The 16,472-nt window shown below is 38.2% G+C and overlaps 1 protein-coding gene across 3 annotated transcripts in view; it reads right to left on the minus strand.

Moving 5' to 3' along the window:
• The window catches only part of LOC124721352 (protein sickie), a 242,547-nt gene that overhangs the window by 160,065 nt on the left and 66,010 nt on the right, over positions 1 to 16,472 (minus strand). For all 3 annotated transcript variants that reach the window (XM_047246278.1, XM_047246277.1, XM_047246276.1), the window contains one exon: positions 5,383 to 5,461. In XM_047246278.1, the coding sequence (XP_047102234.1) occupies positions 5,383 to 5,461 (79 nt within the window). The remainder of the gene's footprint in view (positions 1 to 5,382; positions 5,462 to 16,472) is intronic.

Raw genomic sequence — 16,472 nt, forward strand, 5'->3', positions numbered from 1 at the left:
GTCTTAGGTTGTTTGCAGATGATGCTGTCATTTATCATCTAGTAAACTCATCAGAAGGTCAAAACAAATTACGAAACAATTTATGAAAGATATCTGAATGGTACAATAATTGGTAATTGGTCCCAAATAATGAAAAGTGTGAGGTCATCCACATGAGTGCTAAAAAGAATCTGTTAAACTTCTGTTGCATGATAAATCAGTCTAATCTAAAGACCATAAATTCAACTAAATACCTAGGACTTACAATTACGAACAATTTAAATTGGAAATAAATTTGAAAGAACACTTAGCAAATGTTGCGAGGAAGGCAAACCAAATACTGTGTTTTATTGGCAGAGCACTTAGAAAATGTAACAGATCTCCAAAAGAGACTACCTGTATTACGTTTGTCTGCCCTCTTTTGGAGCACTGTTGTATGGTCTGGGGTCCTCGCCAGATTAACAGAGTACATCAAGAAAGTTCAAAGAAGAGCAGTATATTTTGTATTATTTCAAAATAGGGGACAGAGTGCCACAAACATAATGCAGCAGGATTTGGGATAGATACCATTAAAACAAAGGCAATTTCCATCGCGGGGAAATCTTCTCACGAAATTTAATCACCAACTTTCTTCTCCAATTGCAAAAATATGTTGTTGATGCTGACCTAAATAGGGAGAAATGATCATCATAATAAAATAAGCGAAATCAGAGCTCACACGGAAAGATATAGGTGTTCGTTTTTACCGCGCACTATTCGAGAGTGGAATAATAATAGAGAATTGTTGTGAAAGTGGTTTGATCAACCCTCTGCTAGGCACTTAAGTGTGATTTGCAGAGTACCCATATAGATGTAGATGTAGAAATGCATTTCATTCAGCAGTTCCATATCTCCAGCCCTAAGCTTTGTTTTATGCCTATTATGCAGTAGTCTCTGTTTCTCTAGATCAGGGCTTAACAACTGGCCGGTTTTGAGCGTGAGTACTCGCGTCTGCTCAGGCACATGCTCGCGAGCAGGTGCAAGGTCGCGGAGTGGGGAGGGAGGGGAAATGCACGCACATGTTTGAATGTGATCTCGCATTCTTGGCAGATTTAACTAGCCATCTGAATGCTTTGAACATTTTACTACAAGGTAAAGATCTGGTAATTACTCATTTCATAGATCGAATACGAGCTTTTAAAATGAAATTGACACTTTGGGTGAGTCAGCTGGAAACAGGAAACCTAGCTCATTTTCCTAAATTATCATCCATGCAAGATGTTCACAAAGACTGTGAACGTTATTCACATAGTTTAGTTGATCAGCGCTTTCAAGATCTGACAGCACTAGACAGTGATTTTGATCTGTTCTCTCCATATTCAGCGAATACTGAAGAGATTCATCCTGAGCTGCATCAAGAAATTATTGACCTGCAGTGTGACAGAGAATACAGAGACAAATTTCAGAACAAGAAAAACATTTTGGAATTCTACAGGCACTTCCCTCAGGATAGATTTCCTCGTTTGCACAAACTGGCGGCTACAATAATATCAATGTTCGGTTCCACGTATGTTTGTGAACAACTGTTCTCTGCAATGAAATGTAACAAGACGCGCCTGAGAAACGCATTGTCTGATCGAAATTTAAACTGCACGCTGCGCCTAAAATGCACAAGAACAATTACTCCAAACATAGACACAATTGTAAAGGGCAAAAAGTACAAGATAACCGAGAATCCCACACTTCAGTGACACCTTTTATTGTGTAACAGTTCACAAATTAATGCGAATGTAGAGGCATACACTAAGCTAATAAAATTATGTGGCATGTGTACATTCTCCTTTATTTGTTTCATTTGTCGCAGTAATAATTCGTGAGTGGTATCCCTGCAGGTGGCCGCGGATTTACATTGACTGGCGGCAGCTGTTGTGTGCCCCACGTGACTCTCCCCACTCTCCGTTCTGGTCTGGTAGTGGGGGTAGCGTGCTCACGTTGCTCCGTGCTCACGTCTTGCTGCTCACAGCTTGCTCCGCGAGCACGTATGTTGTGAAGCCCTGCTCTAGATGTTTCTTTAGAGTGACTGTATACCATGAAGGGTTCCTCCCATTATCAACTGTTCCACTAGATACAAATCTATCAGTGAATGGTCAAGCATTATTCTAAACCTGAGCCAGAGTTCTACATGCTCCTCTCCTAAACTATAAGTTTCTAGTTCCTTATTAGATACAATACTACTTCCTCCTTTTCTAGCTTGCTGAAAATATAAATTTGTTCTAGTCGCCCTTTGTACGTTGGCAATCATTGTTCCTACAACTGCCTCATGGTCACTGATACTAGTTTCTATGTGGACATGCTTCAAGAGGTCAAGACTATTCATAGCTATTACATACAATATACTTCCATCATGAGTGAGCTTCCAAACAATCTGTTACAGGTAGTTATCACAGAATGCATTATGCAATGTTTCACAGGACGTCTTGTCATGTCCATCATTTACAAAACTGTAATTATCTCAATTGATTGTAGGATTATTAAAGTCTCCTCCTATGATGGCAGCATGATTGGGGAACTTACTAGTGAACTTAAAGGTAAACCTACATTGAAAACAATTACAAATAAAGAGAAACCTATTAACAATGTTAACTGGAATACACTATTCAAATATCTTAAGTTAGTAAGGACAAAATACAAGGAGCAAAAGTTTGTTCGAATGGGTCATTACTCATTCTTGGATAGTTCAGCTAGTAGAGCATTGTCCTGAGAAAGGAAGAGGTTCCGTATTCCAATCTCAGTCAGTGGGAAACACAAAGTACCTTGAACGCCGCACATAGTACACTAGCATATCGAAGATATGTATCGTAGCAACTGGTAGCAAATGAATATTTATATATATAATCAAAGATGGGAGCACTGCCATGGTTCCCCCATCTGAGATGTCAGTGTCTGTTTGCACACCTACTCTGATCTTCATAGTAATAGATATATTATCAATAGCTTAATACACTGTAAGGCGCATACGCCTTCTCCTCCTAAAATAACGCGGCATACCTAGTCTGTGGAACTGATAGGATGTTTCAAATCGGTGTACACTCTGCTGCAGAGTGAAAATTCATTCTAGAGGCTGTCTACAAACTGTAGGGAAACCAGGCTGAGTTGTAAGTGTTCAAGGATGTGAAAGGAAATCAGTATTTGAAAAAGAGGATGAGACAGGGTTGTAGCCCTTAGCAGAACCAGAGAGAAATTTAGAAAGGGAATTAAGGTTCAGATAGAAAAAATAAAATGGTTCAAATGGCTCTGAGCACTATGGGACTCAACTGCTGAGGTTATTAGTCCCCTAGAACTGAGAACTAGTTAAACCTAACTAACCTAAGGACATCACAAACATCCATGCCCGAGGCAGGATTCGAACCTGCGACCGTAGCGGTCTTGCGGTTCCAGACTGCAGTGCCTTTAACCGCACGGCCACTTCGGCCGGCTAGAAAAAATAAAAACTGTAAGGTTTATTGGTGACATAATTCTGTCAGAAACAGCAAAGGACTTGGAAAATCAGTTGAACAGAATGGATAGCAAGTTGAAAAGTGGTTATAACATGGATATTAACAAATGGACTGCAGTCAAATTAAATCTTATGACGCTGAGGGAATCAGATTAGGGAGTAAGATGGTAAAAGTAGTGGACAAGTTTTGCTACATGTGCAGGAAAATAAATGGAAATGGCCAAAGGGCAGAGGATACAAAATGCAAACTGATAATAGCAAGGAAAGGGTTTCTAAAAAATGAGTTATCGTTTAATACTGAATTTTAAATTCAATTGTTAGTACATCTTATTTGAAGTTATTTGTCTGGAGTGTAGTCTTGTACTAAAGTTAAATATTGATGATAAACAGTTCAGACAAGAAGAGAATAAAAGCTTCTGAAATGAATGGTGAAGATTGGCTGGAGATACTGAATGACTAAAGAGGAGGTCCAGAATCAAAGTGGGAGAAAAGAAATTAGTAGCAAAACTAGAATACAAGAAGAGACTTGTTGATAAGACATGTCCTGAGGCATCACAGGATATTTGTTAATGGAGGGATTTACTGCACATGTATGTGTGTGTGTGTGTGTGTGTGTGTGTGTGTGTGTGTGAGAGAGAGAGAGAGAGAGAGAGAGAGAGAGAGAGAGAGAGAGAGAGAGAGAGAGAGAGAGAGGGGGGGGGGGGGGGGAGAGAGAGAGAGAGAGAGAGAAGGGGGGGGGGAGGGAGGATCCAGGTAACCAGCAACCAGTACATGTTCTGTCCAGCAACACATTCACATGTTAAATAGAAATGAGCACAAAATGAATGCATAAAACAGTCAGCAATAATGCAGCTACTGTCATATGCATAAAAACAAGATATTTTGTTATCAAACGAAAAATCTTTTAAAAATAATTTATCAATTTGTACTTTTGCTCAATACTAATATAAACTGAGCAAAAATTTTAGAGGACATTACAATAAACTTTAGTGTGTTGTTATTTGAGTCTGCCAGATATGGACTTAAGACACTGTGAGAGAGGACAGTTTGACTAAAAGAACTATCTGGTAACTGGCAGCATGGAGGGGAATCACAACTTGACAGCACACAGCTTGTTAATACTGCCTCATTTTGGCCATCACCTCCACCATGGCCACCATCTATGCATAAACAGGGCTTCGCCACCTCCCTCCACAGGGAAGAGGAATGCCGTCTACAGCTGGTGCCTGATGACCCAGAACACACAGCACTGTCCTTTGGGTTGCTACACTGCCAGACATCTGCAGCTGATGCAGCTCCACAGCACTCTGACAACCACTGCAGTAATGAGGGCACTATGATCACCAGATATAGACAGCACTATCTAACATCCGTGTAGCCACCCTGATGCAGCCACTTCCTCGTATCCATATGCAAGGTGACCTTTATAAGACTGCTGCCTGCAGCTCTCTGGCAGTCTGAATCCGAGTCTAAAACCAACCACGAATCCAAGCAATATATGACAAGTCTCTGACAGTGCACACCAGGACTCGGTCTGTGCTAGTGTAAAAACTGATTGTGTCTGCGGTTGGTTCAAACTTTACCTATGGCAGTGTAACATAGTGACAGACTGTGTGCTTTCTCTTGCATCTTCCTGGAACTGTATTCATAGAATGACAATTCTTCTCACAGATCAGGATACACTCTTATATTCCTTTCTTCTAGAAATAAACTTCTATTGTTCCACACTACCTGGGCACCTTCTTGTTTTCTGCGTGCAACATCTCACAGTGGGCTACTTTATGAATATTAATATAAAGATAACAAAATAGTAAACAAATGCTTACTAGTTAAGACCTGTGGTTGGATAAGAGCTTCACTGCTAAACTGGCAAAGCCAATAATTACAAATCGAACTACAGTCTCATTCAAAAAATTCTAGTGTGCTACCTTGCTTTGCGTATGGCCAGGACGATGGTCAGCTCCACACAGGTCTGCTACAGAGCCAGACGTGCTTGAGTCATCAGATCTGGAAATGGTCAGAAACAATCTTTTTAACTACTACTCTCCAAAATTGAGTTTATATCTGCAATGAATTTCAAATTAAAATACGTCATTATAACTGAATATATTTTCAACAATGTTATGATGTTGACATGCAGTATCAATACACAAGGAAGATAAAATAATATTCAGAGCTGAAGGGTAGAGTGATAATGAACTAACTACAGAAAACATCAGTCTTTCAAGCATTACAAGCAATTAAATGAGTGGAATGCTCCAAATCAAATAATACCTACTTTTATTTCCAATTCATTTGGAAATTTCGCAACTGAAATGACAACTCCACTTTTCTTGGATATATTATTTAGTAACAACCGCCTATGGCATGGAGATCCACATAAAATAACACTTACAAAGTGAACATGTCACACTACTTGAATGGCAATGGAACGGCCAGGAGAAAGGCAGTATACCGGTGCAATCAAATGGAAAAGTGATGGAACTTTCAAGCATTTCAAATATTCACAGCCAACAACATTAACAATAAAAACTAACATATAGATACTTTGAACTGCTGATCTGCTATAGTTATTTGCTGGTAATTCACTTATGCCTCTGAAATATGTTGTTCTGATATTGGTACAGAGTAGATGAGTGGAATGATTTGTGCAAACATATTACTCGTAACTATGTGTTCTGGGAATGACAACAAATATGAAATTACAGTTTATTTCACAAAGAACTGAGATGCTAAAACAGCACATCAAATCTACATGATTATCATCAAACAATCCATTTCTTTTCTTTGTTTGCCAAATGCAGAATTTATGAAGAGACCAATTAAGAACAGCTCTTAGATATCTGGAAATTATCTGAACAACTTCTGTAACAGATCTCATTATTAACAGCTCTTAGATATCTGGAAATTATCTGAACAACTTCTGTAACAGATCTCATTATTATCAATTGCAAGAAATCTGCACAATACTAAAATTGAGTAACTAACCACATCAGTCAAGGAAATGATTCACAGTGATATTCACAACATCTGCACGATAGAGAGAAATGCTTTTCAAATGATGTTACATCTCACCATAAATTACCCACACACAGAACTATGTTGAAACAGATTTTTTAACTATTTTACAGTACAATTTCTTAGTCATTACATCACTAATATCACAACATAAATATCATAACAAGCATATGGACAAAACTACACACACCATAGTTTTTATTTTACTACACAGTTCACATTGAAGTTGGGATTTAATGCACGTACATGAGAATATCGCAAATAAAATTACTAATAATTTCAAACACTGATCAGCAACTGAAAATATTACAGCTGCTGTAATGCTGCAATACTGCACTGGAATGCAAAACTTGGAAACAAACATTTCAAATGGACTTGTCAAGCTCTGAACCGTGTACATTATACAAGGAATCACTAGAATCCAGAAATGAACTTCTCAGTGATGCTTGAAGACAGTGTCCAAATTCAAATAACACTATTTCTTAGTAGCACACAATGTTTTAGACAAATCAACATGAAAAGTTATGGTCTGAAGCAAAAGAACTAAAGGATTAATGTAATAATACATGACACTCACACATCAGTTAACAGCAAAAAAACCAGCAGCTTTAACTGTGTCTTCATACAATACTTCCACTCATTAGCACCATTCAATTGAACTTAATGGAACCACAATCAACATTTCAAATGAAGAATTTTTTAAAATTGCTATAACAGTAACATACAAAGGAAGGATTGATGCACAATTACATTTCTTTTGAAACAATCACGTCTTTGTATTTCCAATGAAATGTGAGGCAGGCAGCTATGTGCATGGTGGTCACAATTGTTACCATGCCCCACCACAAGCCCCCCCCCCCCCCACACACACACACACACCACATTTCCCTCTTTCTCTGTTCTATCTTCTCCTTCCACCCCACTCCTCCACACTAGTGTATACTGTCCACAGACCCCTTGCCCGTGGTCAGTATGAGCTCACCAGTGGCATAACCCTAAGCTGTGCACCTGCTGCCTCTGTCACACCAGTCATCAGCCACCCTTCTTCAATCCTGCCTCCCATTCCCTGCATCCTCTCTCCTCTCACCCACTCCACCTGACACAATCACTCACCCCTTCGAGCTAAGCTGTAGCATTGCACAATTCAGCTGTAGAGTCTTACATGTATGCTATAACTCTGAAGGAGGATTTGTCTAAAGTCAGCAAACATTCTCAGTCTTGTTTACATGCTTATCTACAACTCCACACTTTGACTATTCAATGAGAGGTTTCCGCACTCCTTTCAGTTTTTACATACCGAAATTACAATGGGAGAGCAGAGATTTGGCTCTATCAGTAACATTTCATGAGGAGCTTCCATTTCTGCCAAATCCTAAATAGTACACAAAGAAAATGAAATGTATGCATATTTTACGAACATAAGTCTCAAAACTTTCTGCACTTTAGTTGTTTACATTGATTTTGCCGCCCTCCCCCCCCCCCCCCCCAAAAAAATGTATTTCACAGTAAAAAGCTCCATCATAAGGATTTCCCAGGTTCAACTGAGGCTTTCCTCCACAAGCTGGGAAGCAGATTCTCACAACATGCAGGTCCAACTGGTTCATCTGGTAATGATAAAAAACCTCGAGTGAATCTTGAAAACCCTGATGATGGAGCTTTCACTTCAAAATACCTACCTGAAATAAAAACAAAACACAAAGACTCGATGAACTTTTATTCGCAAGACATAAATCTTATAGTGTTTTCAAAAGTGGACAGAATTATGGTAGACTAACCAACCCTCTGGTTACAAACAAAGCAATACCGATTTAGAATTTGCACTTCTGTCATTATACATGAGGAGTCTCCTTTTAAATTAATACTGATAACCAGAATGAATCTTTAACTCCATTGGGAAGTAGGCAATGTCAGGTTCAAACTGTGTGCAGTACTGGAATTAGGACTCGCCTTTTGGATGCAATGCTCTTACCACTAAACTATCTGGGCACAGCTCACAACCCACCCTCACTGCTTTGATACTGGTAACTTCCACTGAATCTACACTTACAGTAATGGCTGTGGCTAAATGACTGCTTGCAGTTAACAGTGGAATCTTAACATAAGAAAGAAGTTTATAGTTCTACATCTCACTGATGTTCAGCTCATTAGAGATTAAGAGAGTTTAAACAAGGATGGAGAAGGTAAGCTGCAATTCTTCCGAATATGAGTCCACTTCACACAATAATTTTGTAATCAGCCATTTGTTTGTGATCTGTGCCAATTTAATGCAGTGCAGTTTTATTAATAGTTATCCAATAAGTCAGAGATGGCTGTAAAAGAGAAAGAGGGCAAGAGGAAAGCATAATGACACATTTTCTTAACCAATTCTTCTGTCGCTTCTTGGTAGAACAACATAATTATCAATTAAAAAGCAGAATATTTTGATGTTCTACAAGATTAATTTATTAAGTTAACCAGACTTTAGCTATTGTTAACAAAGGAGTTACAATACTTGTAAACAACATGAGATGAATAACATCTTTTCCATTCCCCCCCCCCTCCCCCTCTCTTTATTTTTATTTATTTAATTTTTTTATAAATATTGTAACTTTTTTGACAATGATACTCAGCTCAAGTCTGATGACAGCCTTGTAAGCCAAAAACCAGTTAACTAAGTGAATCAATCCTACAGAACACACACAATGTTGTCCTTTTCATTTAGAAGCATAACAACATACTGACATGAGAGGAGGATAAAACAGTAAATGATCCACACCACCTAGCAAACTATGTGAATGAAAATTTTTCATGCACTGCAGAAAAATTACAACAAAAAAATCCCAAAACCTGTAAATAATTATGCAATAATTACAATGTTGTTATTATGCAATAATTACAATGTTGTTATTATGCAATAATTACAATGTTGTTATGACCAATCACAGAGCATAAAGTCAGTAAAACTGTATAAAACAAAAAAATAAAGTTAATAGGCATAGATGAAGTACGGATGTGTGCCCAGAAACAAAGCGTAAAGAGTATACAAGCTCCCCTAACATACATAATAAAGGAGTCACTTGCATCATAGAACCTTTAAGGATATTTAAAACGTACAAGAGTTGTGCCTCTGTTTAGGTGCCAAAGTGGCAGAAGTACAGTATCAGCCATAGTAAAATCCACTTTCTCTTGACAATTATGGGTGTGTCACAGACATATTCTTGTATCTTTCCAGGCCTTTGATACTGCTGACCATAAGAGTCTACTAAATAAGCTAGAATCATTAGATATAAGAGGCATAGTCCGCAGCTCGTGGTCGTGCTGTAGCGTTCTCGCTTCCCGTGCCCGGGTTCGATTCCCGGCGGGGTCAGGGATTTTCTCTGCCTCATGATGACTGGGTGTTGTGTGATGTCCTTAGGTTAGTTAGGTTTAAGTAGTTCTAAGTTCTAGGGGACTGATGACCACAGATGTTAAGTCCCATAGTGCTCAGAGCCATTTGAACCATTTTATAAGAGGCATAGCTAATGAATAGTTCTGACCATATCTAGTAGATAGGGTACAAAGAGTAGACTTCAAACAAGGTTAAACTTATGAACAAGGAAGTTTCCAATTGGCCATTATGAAATAAAGTCACATTGAACACAAAGAAAACAAATACCATGAATTTCAGTTTGAAGAGGAAAAATGACACTGTCAAATTAAATGTATAAGGTACCTCTACAAACTGCACAACAAACACAAAATTTCTAGGAATGAATATTGATTCATAGTTGAACTGGCATTAACATACACAAAGATATATGTAACTCGAAAGTTCCCTCAGCAACTCCCATGTTATATGACTAATGTAGGCTTCACAGCTAGACTGTGACTTAATGTACTCCTTGGATACCTGTGTTTGTGCTGATAACCATTTTAATCAATGTCTCAGTATATCAATTCAATTGGAAGCAGAATAAATGTTTGTTGGTGGGAAATCTGACTTTGCATTTGAGCAACATTATAATAATATGTACATACAATTCTCAGATATGGAATTCTTTTCTGGGAAACAAATGCATAAAAAGTAAACAAAGTTTTGAAAGTACAGAAAAGAGCATTAGAAAAACGAGTAAAAATGTAATAACACTCACTGTAAATATGCCATGTGAGTACATTTACTGATCAGTTATGGCTGTCAAAAGTAACACTGGTAATTACTGTGCAAACTGCTCTGTCCAACTTCAGTAAAATCTGAAATTTGCAAAATATCCCACAACCACTGGATAATTTTGAAAAATAAGAACTTTTATCACTTAAATCAAAGAAGATTTAATGCCACATCCATCCACGCATAATAAACCTGGTTCCTGAAATACCATTTTTGAAAAAATAAGCTGTACACAAAAGTGCTATCTGAGTATTTTCAACAAACATAATTAATATATCTGACCATTCATTATTATTCAGATTATTTATTATACTTACTGTTTTGTTTCATGTTTCAAATTGGTAGTTTATATTTTAAACTCTTATTTATCCACTCAGTTTATGAACTGAAAATAATAAGTAACTCATTATTATGATACAAAATCATTACAAAATCTATACAGAAATGCTTAAAACATAATGTCTCAGTAGGATATCAGATTGTGGCAGATGATTCTCTAAATATTTTGTTTAGTACCAAGCATATTTCAGTACATTTTAAAACTTGATGAAGAGAATTCATTATATACTAGTGACTGTGGCTTGATTATATTGTTTAAGTGGAGATTGACATCAAATGATTCAGCAGGACTAGATCTGAAAATCTTCTCACAAAGTTCTTTCAATATCAAAAGCCGTTTATGTCCAATGATTGTACCTGTCCTGTTGAGACTTTTGAGATCACAAGATGAATGTTACTTGTCCTCAGGTATGATGCTCAAAATGGTTTTTTCACACTCACCACCCCCCTTTCATAGTTCTAAAAGAAACAAATGGAGATTTTGTATTGAGAACTTGAGAATCTCTTTCTGAAGCCGCAAATGTTCTTGTGACAGCATTGAAATCTGTTAAACTATTGCCTGACCACTTCAAAAGATATCCCTGCACAGGCGAAAAATCAATATTAATGTTATATTCTTAAGGTGGTCTATGTGAAAGAACTGTTTTGAGCATCCTACCTGAGGGCAAGAAAGTTTTACATCTAGTGACCCAAACGGCTCGACAGGACAGGTACAGCCACGGCATATATATGGCATTTGATAGAGGAAAAACTCTGGGAGAAGATTTTCAGATCTAGTTCTGCTGAATGGTTATGATGTCAATCCCCACTTAAGAAACAATGCAATCAAGTTGCAGCCACTAGTACATTTTCAATTCTCTTTGTTAAGGTTTTCCAATGTACTGAAATATGCCTCATGCAAATCAGGATACTTAGAGGACCACCCGCCACAATCTGTAAATCCTGCTGAGTTTTGTTTTATATTGTGTTGTCTGTCATGTGCATTACGTAAAGAATTTTGTTCATTTGATGTGTGTGGAGTGCAAAAAATGTTGTTTTAAGCACTTCTGTACAGATTCTCATTGCTGTAATGATTCTGTATCACAAAAATTGGTTACGTATTATTTTCAATTATCAAAATACACATATGTGAAACTGAAAACTGAATTTAAAACGTAAAATAACAATTTAAAATACAAAACAAAAAAGTAAAAAATAATTAGAATAATAAGGAATGTTAAGATATTTTAATTAGATATGCTGAAAATATACAGACAGCACGTTATGTGTGCCTTATTTTCCAAAAATGGTATTTCAGAAACCTGGTTTAATAGACATTGATGAATGTGGCCCGAAAGTCTCTTTAATTTATGTTGTGATACAAGTTTTTATTTTTCAAAATTAATTAATGATGATGTTGTTGTTGTGGTCTTCAGTCCTGAGACTGGTTTGATGCAGCTCTCCATGCTACCCTATCCTGTGCAAGCTTCTTCATCTCCCAGTACTTACTGCAACCCACATCCTTCTGAATCTGCTTAGTGTATTCATCTCTTGGTCTCCCTCTACGATTTTTACCCTCCACACTGCCTTCCAATGCTAAATTTGTGATCCCTTGATGCCTCAGAACATGTCCTACTAACTGGTCCCTTCTTTTTGTCAAGTTGTGCCACATACTCCTCTTCTCCCCAATTCTATTCAATACTTCATCATTAGTTATGTAGCCGGCCGAAGTGGCCGTGCGGTTAAAGGCGCTGCAGTCTGGAACCGCAAGACCGCTACAGTCGCAGGTTCTAATCCTGCCTCGGGCAAGGATGTTTGTGATGTCCTTAGGTTAGTTAGGTTTAACTAGTTCTAAGTTCTAGGGGACTAATGACCTCAGCAGTTGAGTCCCATAGTACTCAGAGCCATTAGTTATGTGATCTACCCATCTAATCTTCAGCATTCTTCTGTAGCACCACATTTCAAAAGCTTCTATTCTCTTCTTGTCCAGACTATTTACCGGCCATGTTTCACTTCCATACATGGCTACACTCCATACAAATACTTTCAGAAACGACTTCCTGACACTTAAATCTATACTCGTTGTTAACAAATTTCTCTTCTTCAGAAACGCTTTCCTTGCCTTTGCCAGTCTACATTTTATATCCTCTCTACTTCGACCATCATCAGTTATTTTGCTCCCCAAATAGCAAAACTCCTTTACTACTTTAAGTGCCTCATTTCCTAATCTAATTCCCTCAGCATCACCCGACTTAATTCGACTACATTCCATTATCCTCGTTTTGGTTTTGTTGATGTTCATCTTATATCCTCCTTTCAAGACAATGTCCATTCCGTTCAACTGCTCTTCCAAGTCCTTTGCTGTCTCTGACAGAATTACAATGTCATCGGCGAACCTCAAAGTTTTTATTTCTTCTCCATGGATTTTAATACCTACTCCAAATTTTTCTTTTTTTTCCTTTACTGCTTGCTCAATATAGATTGAATAACATCGGGGACAGGCTACAACCCTGTCTCACTCCCTTCCCAACCACTGCTTCCCTTTCATGCCCCTCGACTTATAACTGCCATCTGGTTTCTGTACAAATTGTAAATAGCCTTTCGCTCCCTGTATTTTACCCTTGCCACCTTTAGAATTTGAAAAGAGCGTATTCCAGTCAACATTGTCAAACAGTCAACATTGTCAAAAGCTTTCTCTAAGTCGACAAATGCTAGAAACGTAGGTTTGCCTTTCCTTACTCTTTCTTCTACGATAAGTTGTAAGGTCAGAATTGCCTCACGTGTTCCAATATTTCTACGGAATCCAAACTGATCTTCCCCGAGGTCAGCTTCCACCAGTTTTTCCATTCGTCTGTAAAGAATTCGCGTTAGTATTTTGCAGCTGTGACTTATTAAACTGATAGTTCGGTAATTTTCACATCTGTCAACACCTGCTTTCTTTGGGATTGGAATGATTATATTCTTCTTGAAGTCTGAGGGTATTTCGCCTGTCTCATACATCTTGCTCACCAGATGGTAGAGTTTTGTCAGGACTGGCTCTCCCAAGGCCATCAGTAGTTCTAATGGAATGTTGTCTACTCCCGGGGCCTTGTTTCGACTCAGGTTTTTCAGTGCTCTGTCAAACTCTTCACGCAGTATCGTCTCTCCCATTTCATCTTCATCTACATCCTGTTCCATTTCCATAATATTGTCCTCAAGTACATCGCCCTTGTATAGACCCTCTATATACTCCTTCCACCTTTCTGCTTTCCCTTCTTTGCTTAGAACTGGGTTTCCATCTGAGCTCTTGATATTCATACAAGTTGTTCTCTTTTCTCCAAAGGTCTCTCTAATTTTCCTGTAGGCAGTATCTATCTTACCCCTAGTGAGATAAGCCTCTACATCCTGACATTTGTCCTCTAGCCATCCCTGCTTAGCCATTTTGCACTTCCTGTCAATCTCATTTTTGAGACATCTGTATTCCTTTTTGCCTGCTTCATTTACTGCATTTTTGTATTTTCTCCTTTCATCACTTAAGTTCAATATTTCTTCTGTTACCCAAGGATTTCTACTAGCCCTCGTCTTTTTACCTACTTGATCCTCTGCTGCCTTCACTACTTCATCCCTCAGAGCTACCCATTCTTCTTCTACTGTACTTCTTTCCACCATTCCTGTCAATTGTTCTCCTATGCTCTCCCTGAAACTCTGTACAACCTCTGGTTCTTTCAGTTTATCCAGGTCCCATCTCCTTAAATTCACACCTTTTGCAGTTTCTTCAGTTTTAATCTACAGTTCATAACCAATAGATTGTGGTCAGAGTCCACATCTGCCCCTGGAAATGTTTTACAATTTAAAACCTGGTTCCTAAATCCCTGTCTTACCATTATATAATCTATCTGATATCTTCCAGTATCTCCAGGATTCTTCCATGTATACAACCTTCTTTCATGATTCTTGAACCAAGTGTTAGCTATGATTAAGTTATGCTCTGTGCAAAACTCTACTAGGCGGCTTCCTCTTTCATTTCTTAGCCCCAATCCATATTCACCTACTATGTTTCCTTCTCTCCCATTTCCTACTCTCAAATTCCAGTCACCCATGACTATTAAATTTTCATCTCCCTTCACTACCTGAATAGTTTCTTTTAACTCATCATACATTTCTTCAATTTCTTCATCATCTGCAGAGCTAGTTGGCATATAAACTTGTACTACTGTAGTAGGCGTGGGCTTCGTGTCTATCTTGGCCACAATAATGCGTTCACTATGCAGTTTGTAGTAGCTTACCCGCAATCCTATTTTTTTATTCATTACTGAACCTACTCCTGCATTACCCCTATTTAATTGTGTGTTTATAACCCTGTATTCACCTGACCAAAAGTCTTGTTCCTCCTGCCACCGAACTTCACTAATTCCCACTATATCTATCTTTAACCTATCCATTTCCCTTTTTAAATTTTCTAATCTACCTGCCTGGTTAAGGGATCTGACATTCCACGCTCCGATCCGTAGGACACCAGTTTTCTTTCTCCTGATAACGATGTCCTCCTGAGTAGTCCCCGCCCGGAGATCCGAATGGGGGACCATTTTACTTCCGGAATATTTTACCCAAGAGGACGCCATCATCATTTATCCATACAGTAAAGCTGCATGCACTCGGGAAAAATTATGGCCGTAGTTTCCCCTTGCTTTCAGCCGTTCGCAGTACCAGCACAGCAAGGCCGTTTTGGTTAATGTTGCAAGGCCAGGTCAGTCAATCATCCAGACTGTTGCTCCTGCAACTACTGAAAAGGCTGCTGCCTCTCTTCAGGAACCACACGTTTGTCTGGCCTCTCAACAGATACTCCTCCGTTGTGGTTGCACCTACGTTACGGCCATCTGTATCGCTGAGGCACCAAGCCTCCCCACCAACGGCAATGTCCATGGTTCATGGGGAATAGTGGGGTATATTTTGTCATATTTCAAATTATTACAAATGTTATTATACAGCTTTCAAGAATGTTAATTACATTTCAACTTTTATATGAAACACATTTTTTAATATATATCATGGTTTTGAAGTTACTTCCCCTAAACTCACTATGTCCAATTACCTCCTGGGGTGTGTTTTCCCCCATTAAAGTGAAATTAGGCAAAAAATTAAAAAAAAATGTATGGTATTATCCTGAGCACTCTACATACCTTCTAAGTGTCATCAATATTGTTTATTTACACCTGAGAATGTTCTCTTGTTAGACAATACAGAATAGGTGTTCACTAAAAAATTTAAAACAGGTAAATAACAGTAAAATATGGATCATTTCACACAACACTTCCACATTTTTTTCCATATCAGGGAACCCTTATCCCCAAAGCTCTTCAAAGTGTAATACTAACACCTTATCCTCTTTCTGAGTTCAACACTTCAGTTATTATAGATGGACTCCAACTCAAATTTTTCAGGCTAGCAAATGGAAAGTTGTTGTAGTACACCAAATGGAAACCAAACAGTGTCACTATGGTCTCGATTTCAGATGATACTGTGTGTAGTGTGTACAATGACTGGTAGTGAGAAAGCAATACACATTGTAGTATTACC

The sequence above is a fragment of the Schistocerca piceifrons genome, chromosome X (genome assembly GCF_021461385.2).
Source record: "Schistocerca piceifrons isolate TAMUIC-IGC-003096 chromosome X, iqSchPice1.1, whole genome shotgun sequence".
Lineage (NCBI taxonomy): Eukaryota > Metazoa > Arthropoda > Insecta > Orthoptera > Acrididae > Schistocerca > Schistocerca piceifrons.